General features: G+C 40.8%; 1 protein-coding gene across 4 annotated transcripts in view; it reads right to left on the bottom strand.

Annotated features, from left to right (window-relative positions):
- Positions 1-17,913, bottom strand: part of LOC126474924 (transmembrane 6 superfamily member 1-like) — a 212,423-nt gene that overhangs the window by 125,137 nt on the left and 69,373 nt on the right. For all 4 annotated transcript variants that reach the window (XM_050102431.1, XM_050102433.1, XM_050102430.1 and 1 more), the window contains exon 2: positions 10,867-11,065. In XM_050102431.1, coding sequence (XP_049958388.1) covers positions 10,867-11,065 — 199 coding nt within the window. The remainder of the gene's footprint in view (positions 1-10,866; positions 11,066-17,913) is intronic.

The following is a 17,913-nucleotide window of genomic DNA, read 5'->3' as shown; positions in this document are numbered from 1 at the left end:
CACAGCTTGTGATACTCTGAATAAGCTAGATGCACATGGAATTTTTCCTGTTGTATACAAGGTGTTTCGGACATGATGGTCAATATTCAGGAATATGACAGGGATGATCATTCGAAACAAAAACGTCAAGTAACATGCGCTCTAAAACACATACCTACAGAGCTATGAACAATTCTTGATCTTTGATACTGTGAAACAAATCTCTTGTACTGAAAGCTTTCCATATTTTGGTAAATGGTAGTACAGAACAAAACAAGAAAAAAATGTGTGGTAAACATGTGCTCTAAAATGCATACCTTAAACGTTATGAGCACTTGTTCATTAGAAGAGTTGTGTTTCAAAGTAGTGAAGATGAACAAGTGCTCGTAGCTCTTAAGGTATGCATTTTAGAGCACATGTTTACTACAGGGCATTTTTTTTAGTCCATACTACCACTTCCCAAAATATGGAAAGCAAAGAGCTTGCAGTAGAAGAGATTTGTTTCACAGTAAGATCAAGAATTGCTCATAGCTCTCGAAGTATGTGTTTTAGAGTCCATGTTTACTTGACTTTTTTGTTTCGAATGATCATTCCTGTCATATCCCTAAATACTGACCATTACTTCTGAAACACCCTGTAAATAAAATATCACTGTTAAATATCATTATACAAAAGATGACAGCAAAAGTCTAAATAATTATCATTCAGTTTCCACAATAACACCTTCTTTCAGAACATTTGAGAAAATAATTAACTCAGGTGTAGAGCAGCACTTCAGGAGAACCATTTTACTTAGAATGTCACCACTCAGGTACCAGGAGAGTTGATTGACTGATTACCATTTATAGATTTACTCACCAAATATGATAAACCTTAGATAATAAAACATTAGTGTCTGGTATTTTTTCAGTTTGTTCAAGGCATTTGATTGTTTGGATTATGATAACCTCTTAGAAAACCTAAAAGTGTGTGGCACTGACTGTTTCACAAACAAATACCTACCAAAAAGAATGAAATAAAAATGGTGCTGGATTAATCAAACACTACTACAAAGAGAGAAACTTTTGGAGGTTTGGGGAGAAACCCAAAGAAAGTCCCATGGGCTTTAATTTTAGATCCGCTCCTATTCCTTGCATTTGTGGTGACCCTCCACTTAATGTACACTAAGAAAAATTTAGTATTTTCTGCATACAACAAATTAATTTTGTTAGAGAGAAAGAAATAGCAGAAATTCCAAGAATTATTAAGTTATTCTCTAAAAACTAACTCACACTTAGCTGTGAATAATAGAGCATATTCAGTACTGTACAACACACACAATGACACCAACAAATAATGTAACATGTGGAAAGTAGGCTTAAAAAGGGTACAATGTTCAACGTTTTTGGGATGCACATATTGATGAGTAAGGGAATAAATGTCACCGGACAATTCAAACAGCTAAATTCAGTGAGTTTTGCTCTTTATATAATTGCTAGTTTTGGAATAAATTACTGAATGACAATTTGAAAAGAATAATAATGTCCACAGTTATAATACTAGCAGAAAAAATGACTCTTTAGTGAATTTGTCAGTGGCTAAGAAATACATTGATGGAAAAAATTGCAGTACCAAGGAGGAGATGTTTAAGATAAATGAAAATTGGTAGGTGTGTTTCTACATCTGAAGGAAGATATCTATTCAGATTTCATGCCAGTCACATAAGAGTGGCACTTGTATTTCCACTATTGAGGATGCACGTCAGGTTTGTTTTAAATATGTGTTACAATGGTTCTGAGTATTAGTTACCTTTGAGATTGGACATAGTGAGGTGATGTTAGTCAAGAATCCCTTTAAGATGACGAAGATGCCATTATCAGAAGTCCATTGAGTTTGAACGAGGTTGTGTAATGGGGCTATGAGAAGCTGGATATTCTTAATGCAATATTGCAGAAAGACTTGGCAGGACTGTAGTCACTGTACATGACTGCTGGCAGAGGTGGTCATGAAGAGCTACAGTCACAGGAAGACAATCTCCAGATGACCACATATCACTACCAAGAGGGGAGATTGTCATGTTCAGTGTATGGTTGTGGCACGTTGTACTGCATCTGAGCAGCAATTCAAGCAGCAGTTGGCACCACAGTGGCACAACAAACTGTTATAAATTGGTTACTTCAAGGTTAGCTCCATGCCAAATGCCCTGTAGCATGCATTCCACTGATCCGAAGCCACCACTGTTTGCGACTTCAGTGGTGTCACTGGAGGGCAGAGTGGAGGTCTGTTGGGTTTTGTGATAAAAGCCAGTTCTGTCTTGGTTCCAGTGATGGCCATGTGTTGGTTAGGAGAAGGCCAGGTGAGTGCCTGCACCCAACCTGTCTACAGCCTAGACATACTGGACCTACATATGGAGTTATGGTCTTTGGAGCAATTTTGCATGAAAGCAAGAGCACCCTCGTGATTATACCACATGCCCTGATTGCAAATTTGTGCATCGAACTGGTGATTCAACCCATTGTGCTGCCATTCATGAACAGCCTTCCAGGGGGTGCTTTCCTAAAGGGTAACACATACCCAGACAACAGTATTGTATGCCACCATGCTCTACAGAGTATCAATATGTTGCCTTGGCCTGCTCAATCACAAGATCAGTCCAGTTAAGCATGTATGGGACATCATCAGATGATAACTCCAGTGTCATCCACAACCAGCATTAACCATCCCTGTATTGACTAACCAAGTACAACAGGCATGGAACTCCATCCCACAAAATGACATCCAGCACCTGTGTGAAACAATGCATGCACATTTGCATGCAACCGTTAAACAGTCTGGGGGATACACCAGTTATTAATGTATCAGCATTTCACATTTGCAATGGATTTTCTCACACTAACATTAACTGTATTCTTGCAATGTTAATCACATAAATATGTTACCTGGACAAATGTATTCCCATAATTTTATTACTTGTCATTCATTACTTATTTGTATTGGGATTTTTTTCTGTCACAGTATCTTCAAGCATTTTCCAAATAATATAAAATGTTGACAGGTAGCAACATAATTTTTATATCTAGCCTAAAATCATTACTTCTAAACAACTACTTCTATTCCATAAATGAACATTACTAAAATAAAAAACTAAATTTAAGTGAATTGCAATTTATATAAGTATTGTTAAAGATTAATATTGTTCAATTATGTTTATCATGTGGATGTAGACTGAAACTTCCTGGCAGATTAAAACTGTGTGCCAGACCAAGACTCAAACTCGGGACCTTTACCTTTTGCGGGTAAGTGCTCTGCCATCTGAGCTACCCAAGCACGACTCATGACCCATGCTCACAGCTTCAAATCTGGCAGTAACTCATCTCCTACTTTCCAAACTTCACAGAAGCTCTTCTGCGAACCTCGAATAACTAGCACTCCTGGAAGAAAGGATATTGCAGAGACACGCTTAGCCACAGCCTGGGGGAAGGTTCCAGAATGAGATTTTCACTCTGCAGTGGAGTGTGTGCTGTTATGAAACTTCCTGGAAGATTAAAACTGTGTGCTGAACTGAGACTCGAACTTGGGACCTTTGTCTTTTGCAGGCAAGTGCACTACCATCTGAGCTACCTGAGCATGATTCACGACCCATCCTCACAGCTTCAAATCTGCCAGTACCTCGTCTCCTATGGTCCGGCACATACTTTTAATTTGTGAGGAAGTTTCATATCAGTGCAAACTCCGCTGCAGAGTGAAAATCTCATTCTGGAAACATCCCCCAGGCTGTGGCTAAGCCATGTCTCTGCAATATCCTTTTCTTCCAGGAGTGCTAGTTCTTCGAGGTTCACAGAAGTGCTTCTGTGAAGTTTGTAAAGTAGAAGACGAGGTACTGGCAGATTTGAAGCTGTGAGGACAGGTTGTGAGTTGTGTTTGGGTAGCTTAGATGGTAGAGCACTTGTCCACAAAAGGCAAAGGTCCCGAGTTCGAGTCTCAGTCCAGCACACAGTTTTAATCTGCCAGGAAGTTTCATGTCAGCACACACTTTGCTGCAGAGTGAAAATCTCATTCTGGATGTTGACGTTTCCAGTGTATGCTACTATTGAAAAACTCTTTGATTTTCAGCTAGATGGCAGTGTAATGGTGTCATGTCATTTCAATGAGTGTCATACTAATCATCTTCACCAGAAGATGATGAGTATGTGGCAGAACTGCCAGAAAATATTAATATCTTTGCTTTTTTGTACTTCATTTTACTTACTTTGGTTGTTGACTAGTTGGTGTGAGACATTCTTCATGACTGTTACCGTGATTGTCGAAAACTATTTCTTTGTGTTTTGATTTATCTTGTGCCAATAAAAATATTACGTAGTGAAAGTAAATGGTGTTTTCTGTGTTATAAATATAACACCCGCCATACTGGTGACCTCCGACGTGCAACATACGTCCGATTCGACAATGTGGCCGTTTACTTCGACATCTCCACATCGCTCACCTTCCACTCCTTTCGGACTACAACATGATAATAATGTTGCCTCTACACTGTCTTTCCACGGTTTCCTACGCTCAACACCACCAACAACTGGGATAAAATTGGAAGATAAGTACAATGGCGTGGAGTTTTCTCCGTCATCAACAATGCCGTTGTGGACTCCTTCAACATCGTCAGTGATGTCTCCTGCTATGAAATCTTTTTCTATGTTCGTCCATAACAAACCAATCATGAGTGCTGTGCCTAAATTTGTGACTCACAGTGTGTCGTATGTACAACCTCCTGTGACATGTAGTGTGCAACCGTGCCCCAACACTATGAACCTCACAGACTTTTCGAGCCCACAGATCACTTGGAGCTCCCCATATATTGCTGATAAATCGGTTTTGGACACATTCTCTCACCTCCCGCTACAAGACTCACTACAAAAACAGATGGGTACAAATTTCAGTGACAACAATTACTGTTTGGACAGTCGTCCCGCCCCGATTGTTTCCGCAGCCCCGGCTGAGCCTGCCACGCCAGCCATGTTTAAACCAGCCGCCGTGAACGCCGTGAGTGACAGCTTCATAAACACTCGGCCACTCCCGTCCACTGTACTATCAAATCTGTTACATCCATAACACAAGAGTGAGAAAATTCCTAAATTACCAAGGTTCACGATGGACAATCCACATACGTGGTTTATTTTGGCAGAGACTATATTCACTGCCCTAAACATTGATTATTGCGCTTATTAACGCCCTAGAGGACCACGCTGAGTGGGTACAGGACTTAGTGCTGTCAGCGGCCCCCGCAAATCATTACGCACTGGCAAAACAACAGATCTGCGAACGTCTAGCTAAGACTACGCAAGAGTCTGTTTTATACATACTGCAAGATGTACATCTCAAAGACTCGACTCCTTCACAACTGTGGCGACGTATCAGAGCAGTCTTCGATAGCAAAACTATGCCAAATGAAGCTTTACTTTCTTTCTGGGTTGCAAAGCTGCCGCAAGCTATCCAACTGCAGCTCCTATCACACGACCAGGAACCTCTACAAGCGAAATTATTGCTGGCCGACGCTGCATATAAGATAATCAACAGAGGAGAGTTATTTACGTGTGTCCCCCTCGATATTACGCCTCCCCCGCGTGGCAGAGGCCGATCTTTCCAAAACAACAGACAGAGTACACGGCTGAGCACAAGATTCCACACCGTCCTTCACCATCCCATACCACAGCTTCAAGTGACGTCCTTCACCCGGTAACAACACAGGATCAGCAAGTTTATCCTCTCTGCTGGTATCACTCTGTTTACAGTAATACAGCCAGGAAGTGCCACTCACCCTGTGCAATGCGCCCAAACATGCATGGCGGAACACTATAGGCACACCGGTCCGGACTGTGATGTCAAGTCGCCTAACAGATCACAGGCTAGTACTTCCGAATTATTCTCTCGGACGTTTGTATATCCAGGATACAGCTTCTCAGAAATGGTTTTTAGTGGACACTGGTGCCGATGTGAGCGTCATTCCATGTTCAATGGTCACTTCTACAATCAAGCATTCGCCTCACCAAATCAGAGCAGCCAACAATTCCTCATAAAAGGTTTATGGTGTAATGCAACTTCACATTTAATTCGATGATACACATAATTATGAATGGACATTTTTGGTAGTAGAAATCAACAAGCCAGTATTAGGATTGGACTTCTTAACTGGTCATAACTTTTCTTTGGACTTAATTACACCTGCCCTCTGCTCAGTGGATTTTAAACAAAAATTTTCGGCAAGATTTTCCCCATCCACACCGACAGAATGCAGCTCAAATACGTCATGTCAACAAGACAAAGAGACAGTTTCTATTCTGTCTGAAGAGGTCAAAGCTGCCGTAGTGAACTTAGTTATGCAACGCCTCTTGAAATCAACCAACTGTCCGAAGACAATGCAAGGCTACTTCAACGTTGTGATGCCCTGACTGATGAATTGTGCAGGTTTAGAGAGGAGATCAAGATTAAAAGTAATAACACACACGAAACTACAGGGGACCTGCATACCGCACCGCTGTTTATATGCAGCCACAGCAGCACATGCCACCACCCGGACAGTGAAGACGGCAACCCGCCCAGAAACCCCCCACATTACGCTTCACCGTCCGCCTTTCATCAAAACACAGAGGCGACAGCTGTTACAGGTGGCGCCGCGCATGCGCGCACAACAATTCCTTCCTGCAGTAACACCACAGTCAATGGAACCCCGCCGGCTGTCACACAGCGCAGCTCTGAGGACAACACTGCAGCTTTCACTGAACTACCGTTCAATGATAATGTGTTGTGTTTCAGATTAGTTCCCTTTCATACTTACCACGCACTGACGATAACGTCGCTCCTTCCTGCGTCCCTCCACGTATTTTGGCCACACCTATTCACAAAATCAAGGCCATTACTACAGGCGTCTGTCACAGGCTTAACACAACTGAGGGTTCTCCTGTCCATTCTCGCCCCCAACACCTCAATGCAAAAAAACTTACCGCTGCCAAAGAATGTATTAATGAACTTTTACGCTTGGGTATAGTCCGCCCCTCGGACAGTGCGTGGTCTTCCCCAATACATGTTGTTCCCAAAAAGGACAATTCCTTTCGACTCTGTGGAGACTATAGGCATTTGAACACCAGAACAATACTTGATAACTACCCTGTCCCACACCTCCATGATTTTTCACAATCCATGTTCGGTGCCAATTTTTTCTCTGTGTTAGACTGCAACAAGGCATACCATCAGATTCCGATGCACCCAGAAGATATCCCAAAAACCGCTATCATCACCCCATTTGGATTATATGAATATTTGTTAATGCCTTATGGATTGAAGAATGCCGCTCAGACCTAGCAAAGATTCATTGACACCATTCTATGTGGCCTTAATTTTTGCTATGCCTACCTAGACGACATTATTATTTTCTCCACAACTGCAGAGGAACACAAACAATACCTCCAACAGGTTTTTGATAGATTGGCACGACATGGAGTTGAGATTAATCATGACAAATCTCAACTAGAGAAGCCAGAGGTCATTTTCCTGGGACATTTGGTCAATAATGAGGGCATTCGTCCCACCTCAGAAAGAGTACAACAAATACTTCACCTTCCTCTCCCTCAAACCTATAAAGAGTTACGTAGATACCTCGGAATGGTAAATTTTTTTAGACTCCACATTCCACATGCGGCATCTATTCAAGCCCCTCTCACTGAGGCCTTAAAGGGAAAGAATACCACAGGTGACAGACACATAGAATGGGATCAGACCATGCAGCGAGCCTCCAACTCGCTTAAGTACGCCTTGGTGAACGCTATTACCCTGTCTCGCCCTCACCCTGACGCCTTCCTGATAATAACCACAGATGCTAGTGATAATGCCATTGGCGCAGTTTTGCAACAGACCTTACCAACAGGTACTACACCCCTGCGTTTCTTTTCAAAAAAGCTCACCGAAACACAGAGAAAGTGGTCCGCATATGATCGTGAACTTTACGCCATTTATGAGGCCATAAAGTAATTTCGTACAGATATTGAAGCCCGACTTGTGACAGTTTACACAGATCACAAGCCCCTGGTCGAGGCTCTCCGCAAACCAGCATTAGATGTACTACCCAGAAGGTTCCGCCATATAGATTTGGTATTGCAATATGTTTCAGACTTTCAATATATCAGGGGTAATGACAATGTTGCAGCAGACTACCTGTCACGCCTGTCCTCCCTGAAGACAGCTATTGATCCTCACCGCTTACACGAGCTCCATCTATCCGACCCAGAGATACAGCACCTTCTCTCTGACTCTGATACTTCCTTACGAATTGCTCTACTTCCCTTCCCTAATGATGATGGCTCTTTGTATTGTGACATTAAAACAGGTCATCCTCGTCCTACGAGGGCCGTTCAGAAAGTAACCTCCGGTTGATTTAAAAAAATACACCAAGTTAAATAAAAATATTTTAATATATACATCTTACAACTACACCTTTGCACTATTTTTCTACTTAGTCTCCATAGTGATTGAGGCACTTATCATATCTCTTCACAAGCTTTGAAATTCCTTCTGCATAAAAATCACCCGCTTGTGCCTGGAGCCAGCCTGTGACCGCATCTTTGAGCTCTTCGTCGTCATCAAACCGCTGTGACCCGAGCCATTTCTTCAAATGCATGAAGAGGTGATAATCACTTGGCGCCAGGTCTGGGCTGTAAGGTGGATGGTTGATAACGTCCCACTTGAAGGACTCAAGAAGGGCCGTTGTTCTGCGAGCAGAGTGAGGACGGGCGTTATCGTGCAAAAAAACGATACCGGAAGTCAGCATACCACGGCGTTTGTTCTGTATAGCCCGTCGTAACTTTTTTATTGTTTCACAGTACACGTCTTGATTAATGGTCGTACCACGTTCCATGAATTCAACCAACAACACCCCTTTGGCATCCCAAAACATCGTTGCCATCAGTTTTCTGGCAGAAAAATCTTGCGAGGTTTTTCTTGGTTTGGTAGGCGAATTTGAATGTGCCCACATCTTTGATTGTTCTTTTGTCTCAGGGTTCACGTACTTAATCCAGGTTTCGTCACCGGTCATGATTCTGTTTAACAATGGTTCTCCTTCGTCCTCATAACGTGACAGAAAGTCTAATGCAGAGGCCATTCTTTGAGTTTTGTGGTGGTCGGTAAGAATTTTGGGCACCCATCGTGCACAGAACTTACGGTAACCCAATCTTGCTGTCACTATCTCGTACAAGAGAGTCTTAGAAATCTGTGGAAAACCAGTAGACAACTCCGACATTGAGAAACGTCGATTTTCACGAACTTTTGCATCAACTGTCTGAACGAGTTCGTCAGTCACCAATGATGGTCTACCACTCCTCTCTTCATCATGAACGTTTTCTCGTCCACTTTTAAATAAACGTACCCATTCACGGAAAACTCCTTCACTCATAACTCTTGGTCCGTACACGGCACAAAGCTCACGATGAATAGCTGCTGCAGAATATCCTTTGGCTGTAAAAAACCTTATGACAGCACGCACTTCACATTTGGCGGGGTTTTCTATTGCAGCACACATTTCAAACTGCCACAAAAACTAAACTAGCGCAGGTATGACGTTCACTCGACCACGGCTTGATGCCGACTGACCTGTTGAGTGTGTGAACGCACAGATGGCGTCGCTACTCCCCCCACAACCCGCACTGTGACCAATCGGAGGTTACTTTCTCAACCGCCCTCGTATAATCCCTAAAGCTCTGAGGAAAGACGTTTTCGACACAATCCACAATCTCGCTCACCCGAACATTCGCGCGACTATGCGCCTCATTACAGAGAGATACGTTTGGCCTAATGTAGAACTGCCAGAAAATATTAATATCTTTGCTTTTTTGTACTTCGTTTTACTTACTTTGGTTGTTGACTAGTTGGTGTGACACATTCGTCATGACTGTTACCGTTATTGTCGAAAACTATTTCTTTGTGTTTTGATTTATCTTCTGCCAATAAAAATATTACATAGTGAAAGTAAATGGTGTTTTCTGTGTTATAAGTATAACACATACCATAAGTATGACAATGTTGATATGTCACAGTATCTTAATGCTGGCACCCGCTGGAAAACTGGGAGCTTTTGCAAATGAATGCTTCATTTGTTTATAACCAAGCAAGTTGTCTACATGATAAACATAAATGAAGAAGCAACTGAAAAAGAAATGCTCCAAATATTAACAATATTAATACATTCATTCATATTCAATGGACACCATAGTGATATTTAATAATGTGTAATTATCCGTCATGTAGCCATATTTACAAAAATTTCACATGTACGTATCCTGTAAACTGAGTCATTCCACATCATTTGATAAAAATCTTGCAAATGATGCACAGAACACATGCCAGTTACTGCAGAAAACATTGAATTTGGTGATGCCATAGCGATTCTAACAACCCCAGGTGCTTACTATAACTTAAAACATTACCTGCTGGTAATCAACTATGACTGACCAGAATGTAAAAATCTGGCCTTTAGGATTCACAATTTTTATATGTGACATTAAATTTTGTGCACTTAATAATTTGTCCAGAACAAATCTTTCACTCTGCAAATTAGTGTATGTTCTGATGAAACTACTTGACATACAAAAATCATCTCTATGAACTTACTTTAATCTGATTCAAACAGTTTTGAGAAACATGATGGCTTTTTGAATCTGCTATAAGGACAGGTGCAATTATCCAATCATTTTATGTCATATTTACTTTGGAGTTCATACCCCACCCCCTCATCTCCAGTACTCCCTTCCAGACATATGTAACACTAAGTCTGTCTCACTCTCCAATTAAAAAAGCATGTATTTACACTTGATAGTATTGAAATAGTTCTTCAAAAATAACAAACAAAAAAACAATTAATTATAAACTTACAATAGTACATTTTATTCTTGATCTTACTCCTGGTGATGAGGTACATTACAATCACAATGGAACACATTATGACAGCTGCTACAACCAACATTACTGCAGACTCAGATGACTGTAATATATTGTTGAAAGCATATGTTATTGGTCCAGCCAAGAGGCACAATCCTGCCACTGTTACAGTGGGACTCCATACTGTATGTACCTGCAAGATAATTGGTTATAACTACAAAGAATAAAACAACTCGCAAAAATGCTTTCTAAGAACGATTTTAGATATTGAGAATTAAGGATTTTACTAGTGAGATGTGTATAGTATATTTCTCAGGAATCTTAAAAAGATATGAGGCTTTGAATTCCCAAACTGAACATTCTTTGTTACTATAAAGATGGGTAATGAAAGAATTATGCACTAACAGAAGAAGACATCATCTGCTTCACCCTAAGGAGTCATCTATATGAAAGCTTTACATTTAAGGGTTCCAATGTCCACCTTCTCTTGTTTTTAGATTAAATCAGATATACTTTTCGTTCCATAGATCCACTGTGAGGAGATCATCCAGGATGTAGAACACATCTTACAAAAACAATAAGTAATATATATTTACAAAAAATATAGTTGTGCTAATGTCTCTTCCATAGACCTTAATTAAAATGGTCCGTATGCATGTGAAATAAGTCAAATAATATTAAATATATTTTCCCCATTGGGTGCCTCCCCAGGTGGCAGATAGTGGAAAGCCTCCCAGACGTGGTTGCTAACAGGGAAACGAAATACCCAGGGTGGTCCAAATACCAACTAAGGCCATTAGTGGCTGTTTTGGCATCCAGCAGCTAGTGGTCAGCATCTGGTCACCAAGGTGGTGCAGCTGCTACAAATGTGTCTTGATCTCAGCAAACAAGTCTTTAACATTTGTCATCTCCAAAAAAGATCACCACAATGTCCACCCCTGGTAGCTGAGTGGTCAGCGTGACAGAATGTCATACCTAAGGACCTGGGTTCGATTCCTGGCTGGATTGGAGATTTTCTCCACTCAGGGACTGGGTGTTGTGTTGTCCTTATCGTCATCATTTCACCCCCATCGACATGCAAGTTGCCGAAGTGGCGTCAACTCGAAAGACTTGCACCAGGCAAACGGTCTACCCAACGGGAGGCCCTAGCCACATGGCATTTACATTTTATTTATAACCACAATCACCTTCAACTTGAAAATATCATGATGAAACAACTGGAAGGATATCCACAACCCAGACACCAGTATATATGCCGGACTTTCCTAGTCATCGGATTCTGGGTGACCGGGATCATCATCAGAAGGAGAAGAATCACAGCTTCTTGAAACCTCTTCACAAACACTATATTGGCACATACAACACAAGTGCACCACTCAAGATAGGCAAACTCAAACAGCTTACAGATGTTCTGGAAAAATTTTGCATCAAAATCCTCATATTACAAGAGACGTGTTTCACAGACGAAAACCACTTCAACACAGAAAACTAGAGGGCATACAAAGGAAAACTTGCTGTCAGAAGAGGAACACTGAAAATGTTTGGCACAGGATTTGCGATTCACAAATCAGTCATAGACAACATCCTACATTTCACTTCAGTACCAGAAAGAGTCTCTACAATAACTTTCAAATCAGGAAACAAAAGATACACAACCATCAATGCACATGCACTGACAAACGATCACAACGGAGAGAAACCACAAGAAGTCAAAGACTTTTGGGAGGACATGGAAGAAATAGCACATAAAATACGACAAAGACATCTTAAAATTGTATTAGAAGACTTCAATGCATAACTAGGAAAGAAGAAGAAGTGCAAGCAAATCACACGTCCATACACAGCACACAAATGCACCAACAAGAATGGGAACATTTCATACTTTACAGTCAAAGTTTTAGTTTAAAAATTATATCAATGCAATTTCAAAAGCCAAAACAAAAACTCACAGCATGGAAAATGCCCAAAAATGTATGAGGAGAATTTCAAATAGATCACACATCGATCACAAGCAAAAATAAAAGTGAACTTCTGAATGGGAGGACACACAAAGGATTCTTCGAGTCTGACCATTACTTGCTACAAGTAAAAATTTGGCCAATCCCAATAAACAGAAAGACAACAAAGAAAAAAAATTATAAGACCATCCCCAGAATACTTAAAGATAAACAAATACAAGATTATTGAAGAAATTAATCAAAGTTCGACAGAAAATTGGACAGGCCTCTCTAAGACAATTCAGAATGAAATGCATTGGGGTCAATCTCCTAGGAAACAAAAACATAGATGGTGGAACAAAACATTTGATCAGGTCCGCTGAACATAGAATCCAGGACTGGAAGAAGTTTAGTTGCAACAGAACAAAAGAGACATGGCAAGATTTCCACAAAGTCCAGAAAAGTTGTTAATAATCTGTATAATTCTTCGTCCCAAAAAGTATGTGTTATGTCCTTGATGCTAGAGTGACTTCTCCAGCAATTTTAGTATTGTACAGCTGCTCACCATTGCTGTATTTAAATACAATGGACCTTTCAAATGTAAAGGATCTCAAATCACAATCTATCTTCTATCCAACTGACATTCTCTTTTTATACAACAATGTTAACGTTTTTCCAAGAAAGACCTCTACTTGATGTATTCCATGGAGAAACATATGGCCTGGGTCTCTCTGATACCAGGTGTAGAAGTATGAAACTGAATTTCCCTACAGATGCTGCTAGCTGTCAGTGTAGGGTCCACCAGACTGCGTCTTCAGTGCCATCTGCTTCCTGTAATGGCTGATGATGAATGCTGACACACAGTAATACAAGTTCCGTACATCGGTATCTATTTCAAACCTGTAAACATGTCGAATTTTGTGCTTATGAACTACAATTTGCAGACAGCAATGGTTTTCTATTATCATTTGAAGAAAACTGCTGCAGAATCACACTGAATACTTATCAAAGCTTTTGGCAAACATGCTCTTGAGAAAACACAGTGTGTCAAGTGGTTCAAAAAATTCAAAAGTGGCGATTTTTACGTGAGAAACAATGATCATGGGAAACCACTGAAAAAGTTTGATGACAATGAATTGCAGGCCTTACTGGATGAAGATGATACTCAACAGGAACTCACAGAACAACTGAATGTGACTCAGAAAGCCATTTCTCTTTGGTTGAAAGCTATGGGAAAGGAGCAGAAACTAAGAAAATGGGTTCCACTTGAACTAAATGAAAGACAGGAAGCAAACTGAAAGACCAATTGTGAAATGCTGCTCGCCAGATACAAAAGGAGTTGTTTCTCCATCGAATAGTGAAAGGTGATGAAAAATGGATATACAGGGTGTTACAAAAAGGCACGGCCAAACTTTCAGGAAACATTCCTCACACACAAATAAAGAAAAGATGTTATGTGGACATGTGTCCAGAAACGCTTAATATCCATGTTAGAGCTCATTTTAGTTTCGTCAGTATTTACTGTACTTCCTCGATTCACTGCCAGTTGGCCCAATTGAAGGAAGGTAATGTTGACTTCGGTGCTTGTGTTGACATGAGACTCATTGCTCTACTGTACTAGCATCAAGCACATCAGTACGTAGCATCAACAGGTTAGTGTTCATGACGAACGTGGTTTTGCAGTCAGTGCAATGTTTACAAATGCAGAGTTGGCAGATGCCCATTTGATGTATGGATTAGCACTGGGCAATAGCCGTGGCGCGGTACATTTGTACCGACACAGATTTCCAGAACGAAGGTGTCCCGACAGGAAGATGTTTGAAGCAATTGATGGGGAGCACGGAACATTCCAGCCTATGACTCGCGACTGGGGAAGACCTAGAACGATGAGGACACCTGCAATGGACGAGGCAATTCTTCGTGCAGTTGACGATAACCCTAATGTCAGCGTCACAGAAGTTGCTGCTGTACAAGGTAACGTTGACCACGTCACTGTATGGAGAGTGCTACGGGAGAACCAGTTGTTTCCATACCATGTACAGTGTGTGCAGGCACTATCAGCAGCTGATTGGCCTCCACGGGTACATTTCTGTGAATGGTTCATCCTACAATGTGTCAATCCTCATTTCAGTGCAAATGTTCTCTTTACGGATGAGGCTTCATTCCAACGTGATCAAATTGTAAATTTTCACAATTAACATGTGTGGGCTGACGAGAATCCGCACGCAATTGTGCAATCACGTCATCAACACAGATTTTCTGTGAACGTTTGGGCAGGCATTGTTGGTGATGTCTTGATTGGGCCCCATGTTCTTCCAACTACGCTCAATGGAGCACGTTATCATGATTTCATACGGGATATTCTACCTGTGCTGCTAGAACATGTGCCTTTACAAGTATGACACAGCATGTGGTTCATGAACGATGGAGCTCCTGCACATTTCAGTCGAAGTGTTCGTATGCTTCTCAACAACAGATTCGGTGACCGATGGATTGGTAGAGGCGGACCAATTCCATGGTCTCCGCGCTCTCCTGACCTCAACCCTCTTGACTTTCATTTATGGGGGCATTTCAAAGCTCTTGTCTACACAACCCCAGTACCAAATGTAGATACTCTTCGTGCTCGTATTGTGGACGGCTGTACTACAGTACGCCATTCTCCAAGGCTGTATCAGCGCATCAGGGATTCCATGCGACGGAGGGTGGATGCATGTATCCTCACTAACAGAGGACATTTTGAACATTTCCTGTAACAAAGTGTTTGAAGTTACACTGGTACGTTCTGTTGCTGTGTGTTTCCATTCCATGACTAATGTGATTTGAAGAGAAGTAATAAAATGAGCTCTAACATGGAAAGTAAGTGTTTCCGGACACATGTCCACATAACATATTTTCTTTCTTTGTGTGTGAGGAATGTTACCTGAAAGTTTGGCCATACCTTTTCGTAACACCCTGTATTTTGAGAATCCTAAGTGCTGTAAATCATGGGTGAATCTAGGCAAACCATCAATATCCAATGCAAGACCAAATCGCTTTGGAAAGAAGACAGTGCTCTGTGTTTGGTGGGATTAGAAGGGTGTGATCTATTATGAGGCACTAAAACCTGGTGAAACCATTAACAATGATCGCTACCAACAGCAAATGACCGATTTAAATCGAGCATTGTGTGAAAAATGACCGGAATGTGGAAAAGACAACATAAAAAGTCACATTTCTCCATGATAAGGCCCTATCACAAACAGAAAAATGGATCGAGGCATTCAGTTGGGAAATACTAGAGCATGTAGCTTATTCTCCAGACTTGGCTACATCTGATTGTCATCTATTCGCTGACTGGTTCGCTTCACACAACCCCCCCCCCCCTCCCCCCATCATCCTGCCTGTGGCATTCATAGCCTGTCAGATTGGTGGCAGAATGTATAAATAGCAATGATTATTATTTTGAATAAAATATTGTTTATCAGTTTCAAAATACTTCAAACAGAAATTACAAAATACATGCAGAAACTTAATCTAGTACATGTCAAATAAACAGATAATTGATTTACAAAATCAAAACCTTATTTAATGGTATCTTATACCAAATCCATGCAATTATATAGTACTTTTGCTCATTCATAATCAATGCTGAGAATACAGAAATTTTAAATCAAGCATGATATTCATGAGGAGCTCCCAAACTAAAACTTCAAACTTTTTCTACCCTCTCAACACTCACCAGTCAACATTAACGTAACACTGTGCTACTCCATGTGCATCTTTTCAGGAGGGCATTTGGTCCTGACTTCATTTTTACGGATGACAATGTATGACCATATTGAACAGCACAGGAGGAGGAGCTCTTGGAATAAGAGGATATTTGGCAAATGGACTGGCCTGTCTCTTCCCCTGACTTGAATCCCATTGATGTGAGATGCATTGGGGAGATATATTGTATCACACCTACAAATGTCAATAGCCATCCAGCAGTTGTCAACCATGCTGGCGGAGGAATGGAATGCTCTACCACCAGAACTCTTTACCAACCTTGTGACCATGATGGAAGCACAATGCAGAGCATGCAGTGCCACCAATGGTGATCACACACCCTATTAAGAACCACATCCCACCATCTGTAATTGTTAGGGGACTGTCATGACCCCTTCAATAAAATTGTCATTTCTATTTGTCTCATCATGTATTTCTTTCAGTTACCTTCTGTAATATACTGTAGCAGGTCTTTCAATGTGTGGTACATATTTCATTGAGTTATGTTACTTGGAAGTGACACACTACGTGAAAGTTATTCTTCCTTGAATTTTGCTCACCAGTGTAGGTTTTTGTAGCAAAGAATTGAGGAACAATATGGTGTATTTAAATCATAAATAAAACCATCCTACTTTGAGAAAAATAGTGTGTTGCATTACTTGTTGAACAACTCTTACAAAATTACTCTATGCTCTACCAAAGAGTTTAAGAATATAGTTAACTCCCTCAAAATCAAAAACTCTTGTGTAATTGATAACACTGCAACTAAAGCAGTAAACTTTTATTTTTCTCGTATACACAATGTACTCAGTCACACATGCAGTACTGTAGTGTTTCGAGAATTTCTGCATAATTCTAGAACCACTCAGCCTTCTACCATCTCGAACACATGATATTTTAGATGTGATTGTGGGATCATAGAATCCTACCTACTGCACATCGCATGTTTGTGTGTGCAGATTTGAAATTCAGTTGTGACAAGAATGTAGACGTGGCGGTCGAACGGCAACAACAAGTACTTGTCGGGCGATCCATTGAAGTTTTAGTGAAAGTGTATGGAAGAACCACGGAACTTCTATGTTATTCTGTGCTAATTGTGTCAGTGACCATTGTTACAATAACGAGAACAGTTGAGAAGGTACTCTTGAGAAAAACTCTTGTCTTAGCCTTGTTGAAGGGAAGACTTGTATTAGAATTCATGTTGAGAATGGACATGGTGTTAAGCTAACTTTCTCTTATATGTAAATTAGTTTGTTTCTGACGTTTGGAGACATGAGAGATTTATGAAACAGTATATGTTTATGTGAAGAGTGAGATTTGTAATAAGTCTGAAGTTTAATATACGTCATTAATTGAA

This window comes from Schistocerca serialis, chromosome 4, assembly GCF_023864345.2.
Source record: "Schistocerca serialis cubense isolate TAMUIC-IGC-003099 chromosome 4, iqSchSeri2.2, whole genome shotgun sequence".
Lineage (NCBI taxonomy): Eukaryota > Metazoa > Arthropoda > Insecta > Orthoptera > Acrididae > Schistocerca > Schistocerca serialis.
Note: the sequence above shows the minus strand (reverse complement) of the source record. Positions and strands in the feature narration are given on the sequence as shown.